The following is an 18221-nucleotide window of genomic DNA, read 5'->3' on the forward strand; positions in this document are numbered from 1 at the left end:
TACATAGACATTAATGAAAATATAGTAAATATATCAATCTCTCAAAGAGGAAGAAAATGTACATATTGGTGACTAAAATAAATAATAGTGATTTCTGTATTTCAGAATTACAGAACACATGGGCCGGGCGGTGGTGGCGCACGCCTTTAATCCCAGCACTCGGATCTCTGTGAGTTCGAGGCCAGCCTGGTCTACAAGAGCTAGTTCCAGGACAGGCTCCAAAACCACAGAGAAACCCTGTCTCGAAAAAAAAAAAAAAAAAAAAAAAAAAAAGAATTACAGAACACATTTTAAACGTTTTCACCACAAAAAGTATATGAGGTCATAATTTTGATTGCCTGATTTATTTATTCTATACTATGTATATAAGTGTAAAAATCCCATTCTCAACTAGGCAAAGGGGCATGGACCTTTAATTCCAGCACTCAGGAAGCAGATCTAGGCATATCTCTGTGAGTTCAGGGTCAGTCTATACATAGTGAGGTCCAGGACAGCCAGGGTTACATAGGGACCCAGTCTCAAACAAAAAACAACCAACTCCCCCCCCCACAAAAAAAATAACAACAAACACACAACCCCCAAATATAAAATATATTCAATCCTTAGCACTGCAAAAAAGAAATGTGTGTGTGTGTGTGTGTGTGTGTGTGTGTGTGTAGGGTGAAACAGTTAATGAAAGGCTCTTACTTAGACTCAGGAAGCAGGTGATTAAACTCTTCCACAGCTACGGTGCTTTCTTCAAAACTGGGAATGTCAACTGCTTTTAATGAAGACGCGCTACCAGGAGGACTTGCCACTTCATTATTAATATCAACAGAAAAGTTCATGTCCTCACTGGAAATCTTGGTGTCATCTTGCTTTAGCTGTGAGTCAGGCTCCTGATCATCACCGTCTGCATTCCAAAACAAGCTAGCACCTGCAGGTTAAATGAGTTCAGATACTAGAACAAAGATTCAACTAGAAAAAAGAATAAATGTAAAAGCTTGTAAAGACTATCTACGTTATCTTAACAAAATCACTGTTTCAAATTACCTTAAAAAGAAATGCCACAAAGAGAAAGAGGTAAAAGACAGGAAGAGAGAAAAACAGTGGCAAAGGGAAAGGGAATATCCTGTGTCCTGCTTGCTCCAGAGGAGTCTCTGCTTCTCAAATTAAGGTACAGTGGCACGCCGTAATTCAGCACTCAAGAAACTGAGGCAGGAGGATCTTGGATGGAGGGCAGCCTGGTATATGTAGCAAGTTCAAGACCAATGTGGGTTACATTAGTGGTAGTCTGTCTCAAAGTAAAATGGAAATACCTCAGGAAAAAACAGCACACATGCAAAAGAAAGATCTGTAAATTCATAGGTTTTCTGGTTTTGATCCTTAAGTAGAGTGTTCTAAGAAACTGTGTTAGAGGTGTACAAAGTACACACACTGGCAGGCAGGTATTTAAAGATCAAGTGCTTCGGGGATAAGGAAAGAGATCAGTGTGTGAACTGCTTGCATGAGGACCTAAATTTGGATCCCGAGTACCCATGTAAATGCCACCTGCTGGCCAGCAGCCTACCTGAAATGGCAAGTTTCAGATCTAAGAAAGACTCTGTCTCAATAAATAAAACAGAGAAGCAAATGAGAAGACAGACTGATGTCAACTTCTGGCATCTGTTCATGCCTATAAAGTTCAGCACACCTGTACACACATGTGCACACATGCATATAAAACACACACATGCTTAGACCAAAACAAACACCCAGTGCTTCTCTAACATAGTGAGCCATGTGTACATGCTTTCCGAGCCAACCTACATACTATTCATTTATACTTTGTTACATAAACTCACTTTATTTTTGCCTGGCTTCACCATTTCTGTGAAGTCACGGGTTTGATATGTTAGTCATTCCTTTTCTATTACACATAAGAAAAATTAATTGGGGCTAGAAAACAGGCTCACTGGTTAAGGACACTTGTTCTTTTTTTTTTAATATTTATTTATTATGTATACAATATTCTGTCTGTGTGTATGCCTGAAGGCCAGAAGAGGGCGCCAGACCTCTTTACAGATGGTTGTGAGCCACCATGTGGTTGCTGGGAAAGGACCTTTGGAAGAGCAGGCAATGCTCTTAACCACTGAGCCATCTCTCCAGCCCCAAGGGCACTTGTTCTTACAGAAGACATGGGATTGGTTCCCAGCACTCATATGTGATTCACAACCATCCTTAACTCCAGTTCCACAGGATCTAATGACCTCTTCTGATCCCTGCCAGCATCAGACATATAGCTGGTGAACATACATACAAATATGATGTGGGAGCGTCTTCTGTTTTGTGTTGATTTCATTGGTTAAAAAAGAAACTGCCTTGGCCCTTTAATAGGACAGAAAATTAGGTAGGCGGAGTAAACAGAACAGGATGCTGGGAAGAGGGCAGTGAGGGCAGATGCCATGCCTCTCCTCTCCAAGATGGATGCAGGTTAGAATCCTTCCGGGTAAGCCACGGCCTCGTGGCTACACACATTAATAGAGATGGGTTAAGCAAGATGTGAGAATTAGCCAATAAGAGGCTACAGATAACGGTCCAGGTAGTGTTTAAAAGAATACAGTTTCCGTGTAATTATTTCAGGTAAAGCTAGATGGGAGCCAGGCGGCGGGAAGCAGCCCGCCGCCCCATCAACACATATATGCAGGTAAAAAAGTCATACACATAAATCTTCAAAAAACAGATTTATAAAAATAAGATTTTTGTAATGGTTGTGGCATGGTTGTGCATGCTTTTAATCCCAGCACTTGGGAGGTAGAGGCAGGTGAATATCTGTGAGTTTGAGGCCAGCCTGGTCTACAGAGGGTTCCAAGACAGCCAGGGATACACAAAGAAATCCTGTCTTAAAAAATCCAAAACCAAACCAAACCAAACAAACAAACAAAACTACAATACAGTAAATATAGAAGTTTATAAGACAGAAAAACACTACACTTCTTCCCCTTTGGTATGTATGAGTGTGTACATGTGTGTATGCAGGTGTGAACACATATATACAAATACATATGGATAGCAGAGGTCCCTGTCCGGTGTCCTTCTCCACCACTCTCTACCCTGTATTTTGAGAACTGAACCTACAGCTCACAGGCTGGGCAAGACTTGCCAGCCAGAGAGGCCCAGGGGTCCTCCTGTCTGTCTTCCCAGGACTAGGATTACAGATGTACATTACTGCACCTGGTTTTTTTTTTTTTAAATATTTATTTATTATGTATACAATATTCTATCTGTGTGAATGCCTGCAGGCCAGAAGAGGGCACCAGACCCCATTACAGATGGTTGTGAGCCACTATGTGGTCGCTGGGAATTGAACTCAGGACCTTTGGAAGAGCAGGCAATGCTCTTAACCTCTGAGCCATCTCTCCAGCCCCCTGCACCTGGTTTTTTACATGGGGGCTGAGCTCAGATCCTTATGGTTGTACGGCAGGCACTGTACTAAGCATCTCCTTATCCCCTCCTCCGTGCCTTTCCAGGCAATTGTGAGAAGTATTAAAAACTAAAGTTACCTGTGCTCACAGCGATGCTCACACTTTTTCTCATGTGCAAGCCAGGCGAAGACTGTGCCTCCATGGAAACCAGCTCCACTGGTCTTGCCGCTTTCACAGTGTCTTCCACAGTGGTGGTCTTAGGGGAGCCAGAATTTAGAGACTGGGCTTCTAATAACCGCTGAATCTGTATCAATTAAAAAACATGCATTAGGGCTGGAGAGATGGCTCAGAGGTTAAGAGCACTGGCTGCTCTTCCAAAGGTCCTGAGTTCAATTCCCAGTAACCACATGGTGGCTCACAACCATCTGTAATGAGATCTGATATCCTCTTCTGGCTTGCAGACTTACATGCAGGCAAAACACTGTATACATAATAAATAAAATAAATATTTAAAAAAACATGCATTAAACAAACAACAAAGCAACAAACAAAGCTGGTGGAAGAGTTTAGTAACAAATTTCAAATACTCTAGTTATTAGAGATGATTTTTTTTTTTTTTGGTTTTTCAAGACAGGGTTTCTCTGTGGTTTTGGAGCCTGTCCTGGAACTAGCTCTTGTAGACCAGGCTGGTCTCGAACTCACAGAGATTCACCTGCCTCTGCCTCCCAAGTGCTGGGATTAAAGGCGTGCGCCACCATCGCCCGGCATTAGAGATGATTTTTAACTTAGGTTTTCCAACAATACAATTAAATCATACCACAAGACTTATTCAGTGCACAAAGCCATTATCCTTAGTTACTAAGACCCACTTTCATTAATATAAATTTATATTATACAGGTGGTTAGATTAGTATTTATAAATTGACACAGAAAAGTCTGAATGGCTTCAAATCATACTTTTTAATTCAAATACTTCAAATCAATGCATTTTATTCCTATTTCACTATACATCAAGTAAAAATGGAGACAGAGGCATACCCTGAGCTTCATGCACCAAATAGTGAGCATATTTCATAAGATGCTTTCTATGAAGTTTAGTCAAAACTTCTCATGTTTGGCCACATTGAAACAAAATAGTAACAAACAAGAGCTAACACTGACTGGTTCTTTCTTGTCTGCAAGACACTTGCACCACAAGTTATTTATTTTAGTTGTGTGTTTTGTCTGCACCACCTACATGCCTGGTGTCCATGGAGACCAGAAGAGAGCATTGGATTTCCTGAGGCTTCAGTTACAAGCAGTTAACATGGTTGCGAGCCATCCTCTGGCTACTAGGAATTGAACCTGGGTCCTTCAGAAGAGCAGCAAGGGCTCTTAACCACTGAGTCATCTCTCTAGCCCTATGCCACAGATTTTATGTGAATTTTACAGTTCCATGAAGTGTATACTGCTGTGAGACAATGGTTTTACCCTGTAAAGATTTGTTTCTTGTACTTGTTTAATAAAATGCTGATTGGCCAGTAGCCAGGCAGGAAGTAGAGGCAGGCGACCAAGCAGGAAGTAGAGGCGGGGTAATGAGAACAGGAGAATTCTGGGAAGAGGAAAGAATCAGTCCACAGTCATCACAAAGCAAGCAAGATGAGAATGCCTCACTGATGAAAAAGGTACCAAGCCACGTGGCTAACACAGACAAGAATTATGGACTAATATAAGTTATTTAGAGTTAATAAGAAGACTGAGCTAATAGGCCAATCAGTTTATATTTAGTGTAGGCCTCTGTGTGTTTATTTGGGACTAAACAGATGTGGGACCTGGTGGGACAGAAAGCTTGGTCAACAGTATATTATTAAAATTCATTTTACAGGTGAAAAACTTGAAACATTACAGTTATCTGTTGAGATTGTATGACAAGGGACTGGAGAGATAGCTCAGTGGTTAAGAACACTGTCTACTTTTCCAGAGGACCAAGGTTCAATTCCCAGCACTCACATGGCAGCTCACAACTGTCTGTAACTCCAGCTCTAGGGGATTTGACACCCTTACACAGCCTTTGGTATAATACCAATGAACATAAAATAAAAATAAATATATCATTAAAAAAAGATTTTTGACAAGTAGCAAAACTGAGTTCCAAACACCAAAAGTCTTCCCTCCTCCTTTTCAAACAGAAAGGTAAGTTATGAGCCTTAGAAATTACCAATTCTGAAGTTTATAGTATATTCACAAAATATGAAACAATAATTGCTATTAATTCCAGAACATTTTCAAACCTAAAAGTCTCTATGTCATTCACGGTCATTCCTTACCACCTCTCTCTCCTGCCCTTTGCAAGCACTAACACACCTGGCTCTCTACCTTTGCTGATTCTGGGCATTTCATACAGACAGAACTAAGACTCGAGTCTGGCTTCTTTCTCTTTACACAAAGCTTTTAACATTAACTACAGCATTTATCAATGCTTCTGAGTGCTGAATATTCCACTGTATGGATATGACCACTGAGTTTATCCATCTATCAAGCTGATGGAGTACCAGGCTGTTTATAATTTGGCCTCTTGTGAATGATATTGCTATGGACATTTATGCACAGAATTTTTTTGTTTTATTTTGATTTTGTCTTCTTGTTTTAAGACAGTGTCTTGCTAAGTAGTCCCAGCTGACCTAAGCCTCACTCTACCGCCAGGCTGGCTCCCAGCTTGATTCCCTTCTCCCTGCATCTCCTGGCTGTGCCGCCATAGCAGCGTGTGTACAGGGCTTTTCACTTTTCTTGAATATGTACTGGAGTGAGGAACATTTCCTTTGTTTGTTTTGTTGTTGGTTTTTTTTTTGTTTTTCCCCTAAATATTTTGATTTTCTATTTCTGTATAAATGGTACTATTATGATTAACTGATCTAGTTAGTTTTAGTGAACTAATATAATTATCAATAAGGTTGCTTTTCCATAGCTACATAACTTATATTGGCTGGAAACTGAATTGTAATCTAAGGAATCTGCCCATCCAATTCATTTGCCCACTTCATTAAGTATCATACCAAACTACTGTGAATGCCAGAGGAGAAGCAAGTTTAGGTATCTTTTTGTAGACTGGGCAAGGGCCCCACCTCTGAGCTACAGTTCTAGGCCAAGGCTGGGTATCCCTGAACTTTTTAGATAAACATTTCTTTTGACTTCATAATTTACTTCTGGAGAGCCAGTGAGATGGCTCCAAGGGTGAAGGTGCTTGCTGTCAAGCTTCATGACCTTCTCCAGGCCCCACATGGTGAAAGGAGAGAACTGACTCCTGTAAACTCTTGACTTTCACAAGCATACCATGGTCAACAGGAACACACACACAGCACACATGCACACACAAGCGCCCGTGCACACACACACACACACAATAAAAAAATTTTAAGTTTACTTCTAGGAATCTACAGCACATTGCTATTAGCATATATGCAGCTTAAAATGTGAATAAAAGATGCAAGTAAGTGGGCTGGAAAGATGGCTCAGCTGATAAAGTATATAAGTGAAAGAAGCAAAAAAAATGTAAAAAATACATAAAATTAAATACAGTGAAGAAAAAACAACCTACGAGTATCGGGATACCCACTGGTGCATTGACTGCAACAGAACAAAGTTCGAAGTGTTGTCAGAACAGAACAAAACAATTAGAAAGCCCACGTGTACTCTGAGAAAATGACCCAATACAATAAAGTTCTCTATGGACTCATAATGGAAGCAGGTTAGCTGGTAAAGTGCTTGCTCTGCAAACATGAGGACCTGAGCTTGATCCCGAGCACCCAAGTAAGAGTCACGTGTGATGTGCACCCGTAACGGGAACACTGGGAAGGTGGAGACAGGCAGATCCCTCAGGCTCACTCACAGGCTGAGTCCTAGGTCCCACTGAGCAATTGTATCAAAAACATTTTTTTTTTTCTTGGCTTTGGAGCCTGTCCTGGAACTAGCTCTTGTAGACCAGGAAAGTACCACTGGGTTGTACACTTTAAACAGCTACATTGTGTTATATGCATCAACAACATCAAAACATATTTACTCGTCACCTGATTATCCTCCTGTATCTCAAATCCTTTCCAGAGGAAGCTACTATCCATAGTTCCATGTTTCTTCTGTGTGTTTCCTGTTCCTTCAATGAATATTTAGACACTTGTGTAAGGCTTTAATTCACTCATATATGTATTACTCTGAAATTGCTATCATCTACAAAATATTTCTTGTTCTTCTTGGTCAATAAGAATAATAGTACTAATTATTAATAATGGTAAACACAAGGTGTGCAGCTCCTGAGGAAAAACATGAAAGGCTGACCTAGGCCCCCATATGCATGCACACACACGTGCACCTATACCTAGAGTTCCTTAAAAAGGATCTCTGTGAGTTCGAGACCAGCCTGGTCTACAAGAGCTAGTTCCAGGACAGGCTCCAAAACCACAGAGAAACCCTGTCTCGGAAAACCAAAAAAAAAAAAAAAAGAAATTATGAGGAAAATAATGTGTATTTACAGAAAATTTCTATTTTGTGTAATGATAATCTAGATGAGAGCTCACAGTCTATAAGTATACATTATAAGTAGGTAATGTTTTTAAATAGCTTAATGAATCTCTTTAGGTTGATTAACCTTTTTTAAAACAAGACAAAATAAATGATAATAATTTTCAATGTAAAAATATTAGTTATTTAACTATATTAACATTTTTGGTTTAGTATTTAATGATTTATTAAAATAAAAATTTATGCAAATCTCAAAGAATTCACCTCTGTTTAAAAAACAGGTGGTGGTGGTGGTGCACACCTTTAATCCCAGCACTTGGGAGGCAGAGGCAAACAGATCTCTGAGTTCAAGGCCAGCCTGGTCTACAAGAGCTAGTTCCAGGACAGGCTCCAAAGCTACTGAGAAACCCTGTCTTGAAAATAATAATAATGTCATTTAAAAATAAAATAGAAATTTCTCAGGGGGTCCTATCCAAAGAATTTGAAGTAGAATTTGAAAATCTTTGTCTTTTTTTTTGTAAAATGCAATTTTATTAAAAATTTTAAAATGTTATTTATTTTTATTTTAACCACTGAGCCATTTCTCCACCCACCTTTCTTTTTTAAAAGACAGGGTATTAGCCTGGGATGGCCTCAAAAGACTTTAAAACAAAGATTTCCCTAGATCACACATTATGCGGAGCACTCATGTGTTTGTATAGTTACAGGGCCAAGAAAAAACATCAAGTTATTTTCACTAGCACTGGCTGCAAAGAGAACAACTGGTTTGGAAGATGTATGTAGAAGAGGGATGTTGATGAGAAATGAGGGGGAAAGGTAAACCCAGACTAAACTTTGAATAAAGCTATATTAAAATATTAAGAACCCTGCAATAAAAGTCGTGAAGAAGGGAAATATTGCCAACAAAATGAGTGGAGCACAGAGAGAGCTAGATGTGGTGACGCACATCTGTAACTTCCGTACCTGGAGGTGTGTGCAGAGGGATTAAATGTCCAAGACCAGTCTAGGCCCCATGAGACTGTGTGTCAAAAACCAACACAAATAAAAAGCAGCAGACACACAGAGTTGTTAACTGGTCTCAATACAGTAGCAAGCAAGGCCCTAAAGACCCACTGGCTAAGGTGAGTACACATACAGGCTGGCAAACTAGAGACATGCCAGCCTTTGTATTCAGCTGTAGCTAAAGCTTTAGAGGAAACGGAAAGAAAATGCGCTTAAGTTATAAGTTAAGATCTACAAACAGAAGGCTTGTTCTCTGGTCCCACCCTACTAACCAGCAAATCAGAGCAGGGTTAAATTATTCTCTCTAATCCTCATTTTATCTGTAAAACAAGAGGGACTAGAATTCAGCTTCTGAGGCCTTTCTGGTCCTAGTATTCTACACTGCTATAAAGCATAACTCACTGTAGAATTGCCAGATATTAAGGAAATATATTAATAATTTAAGAGCACACGGGGGCTGGAGGGATGGTTCAGCGGTTAAGAGCACTAGCTGCTCATCCAGAGGTCCTGAGTTCAATTTCCAGCAACCATATGGTAGCTCATAACCATCCATAATGAGACCTGGTGCCCTCTTCTGGCCTCAAGCATACATGCAGGCAGAATAATAAATCTTTAAAAAAAAAATTAAGAGTATCAAGAAAGCTTCACAAACCTGTGCCTGAAGTAGTCTCAGCTGCCTGTCTTGCTCTGTGACAAAGCGATATGCATCAGGAGATAGTCCCATCATGCCATTGTCTGGCACCGTGCTGGGTGTGTGCATGCACATGGCACAAGTCTGTGGCACACACGAGTCCACATGTGAAGGTCCTGCCACAGGGGACGGCTCTCCATTGTTGTGGGGAGAATAACCACCCATGCCTCCCTGAGGTTTCATGGCCACAGGGCTGCTGGAAGAGTAGATGGCATTATGACACAGAGAGGGACATCCACTTGAAGGAAATAAAGCATGTTTTGGAAGGGCTTCATTTCGGAGGTCTTGAATGGACCCTACTGTCTTTCCCTGCCAAGAATTTATTGTGCTGTACTGAATAAGGCCGTGACGTTGACAACAGTTGCAGACGTTTGTGGAATAGTAGGGTGGCAGTGAAGGCGTAGGTACTTGAAGTTCCATTGGTCTTGTTGAATTATGGGGTGAAAAAACAAAATTGTGTGGGTGGGCTTGTGAAGCAAGTGAGGGCTGCCTAGAATTCACTGTGGAGGGTCTCACAGGATAGTCTTCCTTTTGCATGCTTCCAACAGAAACTGCTGGAAGCTTCTCAGATACGTCAGGAGACGGTGCATTAAGAAACGGTTTAACATTGGTGTTCCTGAGATGGAGCCTTTCTTTCTTGCAGGTAGGCGATTGCTTCCCTCTGGACTGTCTCAGAGCAGCGTCCTGGCTTAGCTGATTTGGCTGTCCCTTCAAGGAAGGCTCCCCAGCGTCGGCCTCTGAGCTGTGTTTGTCATCACAAAGCTCAGGCTGCAATGGCCTCATCAACAAAGGATTCTCCACAGTCATCACTTCCAGTGGGTTAGACTGGGAACTCGAGCCTGTGAAGCTGCTGTCTAACACCAGCGAGAGCTCAGGGACAGACGGCTGGATCTTAGAAATCTGGAAATAGACACAAAGAGGAAATGCTTAGGAAACTTATTTGCTCTATTTCCTTTACACACACATTTCCCAAGTGATATCCAATTACATATGAAGATTTATTCATTACTTAGACCAACAACAAATATTTTCTGGGTAGCAGAGATACAATTGTGAGAACAAACAAGGCTGTTGCCCTCGAACACAGGAGAATATTCCCCCGACTTATTGAGTTTTTTTGAGACTAGGGGTGGTAGTTTGAATGTATTTGAACCCCATAAATCTCACAAGGAGTAGCACTCTTAGGAGGTATGGTCTTGCTAGGAATGGCCTTGCTAGAAGTTTGTCACTGTGAACTGGTTTTGAGGTTTCCTATGACCAGGATACTTGCCCAGTGTCACAGTCAAATTCCTGTTCCCTGCAAGTCAAGATGGAACCAGCAAAATTAGCCAGCATACCACCATGCTCCCTGTCATGATGAGAAGGGACTGAACCTCTGAAACTGCAAGCAAGTAACCTTAGTTAAATGTTTTCCTTTTAAGGTTCCATGGTGATGGTGTCTCTTCACAGCAATAAAAACCCTAACTAAAACATTAGCTCTCTCTACATAGCCTTGCCTGTCCTGGAACTCACTCTGTAGACCAGGATGGCTAATTCAAGAGACTCACCTACCTTTGTCTCCCGCTAGAATTAAAGGCATGTGCCACCTCCCCAACTCCCCTACTCCACCCCAGGCTCCTAAACTTATTTAAAATGGAATTCCTTTATTACGACACTGATTGACATTATCTAGATTACAGAACAAAAACATGAAAAAGTGTATTATACTACAGTTTCTTACCCTCACTCTGCCAAAAAAATTACCAGGCAGAATGCTTCAACAAATACAGCAGCCCATGTAATGTTTCTTAAAGAAATAACACTCTGCCAGGCAGTGGATCTCTGAGTCTGAAGCCAGCCTGGTATACAAAGAGAGTTCCAGAACAACCAGGATTACACAGAGAAACCAAAAGAAGAAAGAAACAAACAAACCAAAAACAAAAAAGCCAAACAAACAATCAAAAAAGAAGAACAAACCAAAAAACCTACTCCAATAAATACTTCAGGATACTCTCCACTGATGTCACTCGACTAGTTCTTTTACTTATATTAAATAAAAGAGATGGGAGCCAACATAAATTCTGTTACAATTTTTTTGAAGCAGTGTTGGAAATTGCAATACAAATTTTAAGCTTGAGGGTTAAGAGAAAGAAATAAAGGGCTGGAGAGATGGCTCAATAGTTAAGAACACTGGCTGCTCTTCCAGAGGACCAGGTTCAATTCCCAGCACCAACATGGCAGCTAACAACTGTCTATAATCCAGTTGTAGAGGATCCGATACCCTCACACAGAATATACACACACACACACACACACACACACACACACACACACACATATAAAACACCAATGTACATTAAAAAAATTAACAAATAAACCTTTAAAAAGAGAGAGAGGGAGAAAGTCATGCTTGGGAAGAAATTTAAAACTCCAACAGTGTGGGTGTGGACTTCTCAAGGGAAAGTCACCAACCATACTAATTTTTTAAAATCTTTTCCATTTCTTTTCCTTTCAGTTAAGTCCAATTAAGGTAAATATTTCTAAAATAGCTCACTAGTATGACAAGCAAGAGTTACTGGCACCTCTAAATGCAAGCAGGATGTTTTCTCTGAGTACAATAACAAAGCTAACGTCAGGAGCGGGTGAGAGAAAGCAGAGTTCATTTGTGTGCTGGAAGCACCAATGCCGAAGCCAAAGCCCCAGAATGGCAATCCCAGTTGTCTGCTTACTAGTGTGTGGATCATGAATAGCTAACCAACTGAAACCTCACTTACATACACATTCTTATGTGAATATATGTATATACCATTACTTAATTATATGTATTTGTGAGATATAGACATACATTCCTACATAGAGATATAATCATATAATAGCTAGGATGATCCATATATAAGAATGAAGTGGTATTTAAATGTTTTACTATATAAGATTTCTAGCTGAAGGTGATTTCATTTTCAGAGCACTACCTTCTCACTCACTGGGTGAGGACTGGGAATCGGTCTTGGAGAAAAGTCATCTTCAAAGTCAGCACCATGTTTATTTGTGGGTATTTTCCCAGGAGATATTTTTTGAGGCGATCTAAAGAGTAGAAGAGGAGAGAAAAAACCCTTCAGTCAGCCAGGGTTGTTTGAAATGTGACAATGTCATTTAGTAAATACTAACACATATAATTTAGTACCTGACAGCTGCAGATGACTTTCTTAGATCAGTGTTAGTTTACCAGGAAAGCTGGTCTGCCCAGGGTTAGTTATTAACTGCCCCATTTACCCAATCACTCGAAGCAGCCCTACTTTTTGAAATGCTATAGAACATCAGTGGTCACTGAACACCTTCTGGTTGAGAATACTCAACAACATAGAAAGAATGTGCATTATAGCTGAAATGTACTCCATAGTACTTTTGAAGGCCACAGAACCTTCAGGAGGTAGTGGCTGGTGGAAGTAGGTCAGTTAGGGTGGACCTTTGAGTGCCACCTTTGCTTCTGATTCTGTCCTGCCTTACGTCTCCTGGCCCCCAATGTGAAGTCCCATCACTGTTGGGTGGAGCCACTCCTGTCACCATGCCTCCCCAGTAAGAACTGAAATCACTCTGAAACAATGAGTCAAAATAATCTTTACCTAATAGCTGTTCTATCGGTTATTTTATTTGTTACAGCAATAGAAGTAACTAAGACACACTCCAACAATATTCAACACACTGTATTAAACATCCACTCTGATAACAAGGAAAACCACTGAATTATGTTTTTCTGTGTACTTCTAAAAATCATGGGTGGGTGGGGTGGTGCATGACTTTAATACCAGCACAGCAGACAGATCTCTATGCTCTACATAGTGACTTCCAGGCTAGGCAAGGTAAGAACTTGTCTCAAAAAAAAAAAAAAAGCATTATTACGTTTAAAAAACCTATTTTGTGTATCATGTGTATGTATGTGCAACACACAGAAGTCACAGAGCAACTTTCAGAATTTGGTTCTTGCTCTCTCTTTTTTTGTTTTTGTTTTTGTTTTGTTTTTTTTGAGAGAGGGTTTCTCTATGTAGCTTTGAAGCCTGCCCTGGCATTCAATCTGTGCACCAGGCTGGCCTCAAACTCATAGAGATCCTCCTGCTTCTGCCTCCTACGGGCTGGGATTTAAAGGTGTGAGGCACCACTGCCCAGCAGTTGGTTCTCTCATATCAAGTAAAACCTAGAGATCAAAACTCACGTTATTCGAGTTGAAAACAATTTGTTTCACCCACTGAGCCATCTTGCTGGCTCCTAAGTTCTTTTTAAAATTAATTTTTAAGTTATTACACAAAGTTATAGTTTATTTATTTTTATAGCATTTTCATATAGATGTCATTATACCAGCTCTTATTCATCCCCCTTTCCTGTGTGCTAATATATACAGTGGGAACATACTTAAAATGGAGTACACCTCCTATTTAGCCAGTTGTAGTCACTGTATCCCAGAGAGCATGCTCCACCCAAAGAAAGGAACTCTGATAAGTTGGGGATATAGTTCAGTGGTAAAGTGGTAAAGTGGTTGACTAGTACATGCAAACCCTGGGCTCAATACCACCACCTTTTTTTTTAACCAGTAACCATACGCCATTAATCCCCTCTACATAAAATCTTAGAAGAAAGATGGTGAATTGACTATAATCTGAACAGAATAAAAGAACAAGTAGTATAGAGGTTTAAGGTAGAGAGTTCAATTATGGAGGAAAACAGGGCATATTACTTTGCATACTTGAGTTTCTCTGTGGAATACTTTTACTACATTTCTTTTATTTTTCATTTTATTTTATTTTTTTGTTTTCGAGAGAAAGTTTCTCTGTGTAGCCCTGGCTGTCCTGGAACTTACTCTGTAGACCAGGCTGGCCTCAAATCCATAGATCTTCCTGCCTCTGCCTCCGAGTATTGGGATTAAAGGTGTGTGCCATTGCTGCCTAACAACATAACATAATCTCAAGGGTCAGGGAGAAGATGAGAAGGAAAAGAGGAGGGAGGGAGAGATGTGAAGATATGCTGTTGGCTTTGAAAATAATATAAGGAGCTTTTAGACAAGATACAAATGGCTTCTAGAAGCTAAAAAAGTAAACAAACAAACAAAACCAAAAACAAATTGTCCCCAGAATAGAAGGAAACTCCAGAATGAACACAACCTGTCAATACTTTGGTTTTTAGATCCAAACACCATTTTTAATTTCTCATCTCCAGAACTGTAAATAAATACTTGAACACAGATAGATCTGATACCAGCCATTTTCTCAATAAAACCAAAGCATTCCAACAATCAATGAAAATTTTCGTTGTATCAGCTTATTTCTCATGCAGTATTCTAAACACACAACATAAACAGAACTGAAAGGCAGGTTTAGGTTACATTTTAAAAAGCTAAGAAGCTGCAGAGATGGCTCCATGGTTACTTTGTAAAGAGCTCCTTTGTATCTTAGTACCCACATGGCACCTCATAACCTTTACAACTTCAGTACCAGGAGATCTGATGCCCTCTTTTGACTTCTGAAGGCACTGTATGCACAAGGTGCACATAAAGACACGCAGACAAAATACTCATACACATACAATAAAAAAATCTTTTGAATTAAAAAAAGTATGTAGCTCAATAGTAAACTACTTGACTAACATCTAAGAGGCCCAGGGTTTGATCCCTGGTATTGTATCATCATCATCAAATTATAAACAAAACTTACCTTAGCACTATTAACAACAGTCAAAATAAGAAGCAACCTAAATGTCCATCAACAGAAGAATGAATAAAGAAAATGAGTTTACTCAGCCACAAAGAATGGAGTAACGACATTCTCAGGAAAATGGACAGAACAGAGGATAATTAACTGAAATAAACCAGATTCAAAATGATTAATGTTACATGTTCTCTCTGATATTAGGACATAGATTTAGCTATACACATGTGTGCCTGAAAACCAAGTGGGAAGATGTAGCTCAAATTCTAATTCCTGTTAGTAATTAAAACCCGGAGTCAGATATTAGGGGGTGAAAGCTGAGAGAACAGAGAAGCAGAGCTGACAGTCACTAGAGTGTTCTCACCTCTGCACTCTGCACTCTGACCTTTGTAAAAGCACAAACAAAATATCACTAGAGGACTATTTACAGGAAGAGGGAAGGAAGTACATGTGAATATGAGCAAAGCACAGTATGCATGTGTGAAAATATCCATAAATCTTATCATTTTGTATTCCTACTAAACAAATGAATAAAAAATCTGAGAAACAGACAAGACAGCTGCTAGGATAATTTAAAAATTAGTTTCTTACTAAAGAATCAATGAGCAAACTAAGATTTCAACAAACAAACAAACAAATGATCCCCAGCATTCAAAGACAGCTTTGAACTGAGTTTATCAAATAACTTTACCAGAAATAATTGGAGGTCTTTTTTTAAAAAGCTATGTTTATTTATTTTGGGGTGGGAGGGATGCATGCTTTCACACGTAGAAGCCAGGGAACAACTTTGGGGTCACTTCTCTCCTTCCACCTATACTTGAGATCCAGGGATCAAACTCAGGTCAACAGCAAGTGACTTTACCCACTGAGTAAATATTACTGGCCCTGAAAATATTTTAATTACTCAATAAAAACTAATAAGTAACAAAGATATACACAGTAATAAAGATTATCTTTTACCTCTTAACTGAAAGATTCTTGGAAATCTTGCCAAAAAATTCTGCTTCTGCATCTTGATTTTCAGCACTTAGTTCGAAATGGATTGGATTTTTGTCAGAAGGTTCAACATTCTGAAATGGAATAGGTCATATTCTGAGATCTGATTTACAATATCAAAGAATTCTATCTGAACAGTAGCTCTGGATCACTGCCAGAAGGAACACTTTCAGTTTCTGTGACCTGCTTCTGCAGAATGCCTGGCTTCCTGCTTTGTACGTGAAAATAAAAACCTAACCCTGTATTATGAAACTCACTCAGTAACCATGGATTCGGTGAATATAACAACATGTAAAAACATTTAAAAAAACATACTCATGAAATGATACAATCTATAAATGAATTCAGAGAAAACAAGTGGAGCTGAGTGGAACCACATGGTTATTTGGAGTTATTCAGTACTCTTATAATAATAAAATACTGAATATACTTTTGCTACTTAAGACTTAAGATAAATAGTAATTAATTTTAAAGAAGTAGTATTTAAACCAGAAACAATGGTAGACACATATAGTCCTAGGTACTCAAGGAGGCTGAGATAGGAGGATTATTTGAGGAAAGGAGTTTGAAGCCAGCCTGGGCAAATTACTTTTTTATTTGTTTGTTTGTTTGAGCATGGCCCCTCTACATAGCCATGGCTAGCCTGGAACTCACAATGTAGACCAGGCTGGCCTCTAACTCAGAGATCTGTCTGATTCGGCCTCTGCCTCCCGAGTACTGGGCATGAGACACCATATCCGACTTATCCTTTAAATGCAATTTTTATATGACAACTTCAAAAACCTACTTTCTCTGTAATGACCACCTAGATGATGCAGCATTTATTTTTAAAGGTAAACGCAGGTCTGGCTGTCCTGGAACTCACTATGTAGACCTCTGAACTCACAGATATTCACCGTCCTCTGCCTACTGAGTACTGGGATTAAAAGACTGTGCCACTAGGCCTGGTTCCTAGATACATTTTTATGTACTTTGTTGGGTCTCCTAGAACTAAAGTTACAAAAGGTTGTGAGCCACCATGGGGATTTTGGGAACTGAACACAGGTCCTCTGGAAAAGCAGCCAGTGCTCTTCACCACGAAGTCATGTCTCCAGCTCCCATGAAAATCTTTTATATATTAACTCACCCACATATTTTAAAAATAAGTGGTAACAAGGAAAACACTAACATCAAAAATTAATCCTCAGCAGTACAAAATAATACAATGTATAAGTTACTGACAAAGTGACTAGGAAAACAAGAAATGATGGTTTATCTTTACTATCAACTTGACTAGACTTATATTCACCTATACGGATGAGGCATCGTTGCATATTATTGGTGAAGGTGTTTCCAGAGAGGACTAACTGGTGAAAACGCACCCAGAATGTGGGTGGTACCATCGCATGTGCTGAAGCCCTGACTGAAGCAAGGGGTGCAAAAAAGACACAGTGAAGCATCTGTATTTCTGCTTCCGGGTTAGCCATGAAGTGAGTAGCCCTTTTCTACCATATAGTCCTACTACCATGATGTTCTGCTATAGCACATGAGGCCAACCTACCACGGCCCAAGCTCTCTGAAACTGGGAGCCCTAAGAAACCTCTGCTTCCTTATTTATCTCGCATTCTTTGCTCAGAGTGATGAGCAAAATAACAGCCACACAGGTGAGTCTAAGCACTTACATTGAAAAGATGCAAAGTCTCCTTGTTGGTTAGTAACTGAAACTGAAGGCCAGGCTTCCTACTGTCACAAGGAAGGCACTCATAAAATTCAGGTTCCTTATGCGTCAGTGAATAAAGAACTATGATGAAATTTCCAGATTCTGAAAAAACCCTGAACAAAAACAAACAAACAAACAAACAAAAAAGGCATTGAATTAAAATCTAGTGCTAAAAATATTATACTGAAAGATCTCCCAGGAAAGTTTCCCAATCCAGTCAACAAACTGTGTAAAGTACACGCACTTACCTTTTGTTGTTATTTTTTAAAATTTGTTTATTTTTTTAA

General features: G+C 39.7%; 1 protein-coding gene across 1 annotated transcript in view; it reads right to left on the reverse strand.

The window, feature by feature from the left end:
* Stil (STIL centriolar assembly protein) overlaps positions 1-18221 on the reverse strand; it is a 47757-nt gene that overhangs the window by 12322 nt on the left and 17214 nt on the right. Inside the window, exons 9-14 of the mRNA XM_057784440.1 lie at positions 17897-18047; positions 16200-16309; positions 12516-12627; positions 9529-10467; positions 3522-3687; positions 688-916 (exon numbers count right to left, since the gene is read on the reverse strand). Coding sequence (XP_057640423.1) covers positions 688-916; positions 3522-3687; positions 9529-10467; positions 12516-12627; positions 16200-16309; positions 17897-18047 — 1707 coding nt within the window. The remainder of the gene's footprint in view (positions 1-687; positions 917-3521; positions 3688-9528; positions 10468-12515; positions 12628-16199; positions 16310-17896; positions 18048-18221) is intronic.

This window comes from Chionomys nivalis, chromosome 11 (genome assembly GCF_950005125.1).
Source record: "Chionomys nivalis chromosome 11, mChiNiv1.1, whole genome shotgun sequence".
Classification (NCBI taxonomy): Eukaryota; Metazoa; Chordata; class Mammalia; order Rodentia; family Cricetidae; genus Chionomys; species Chionomys nivalis.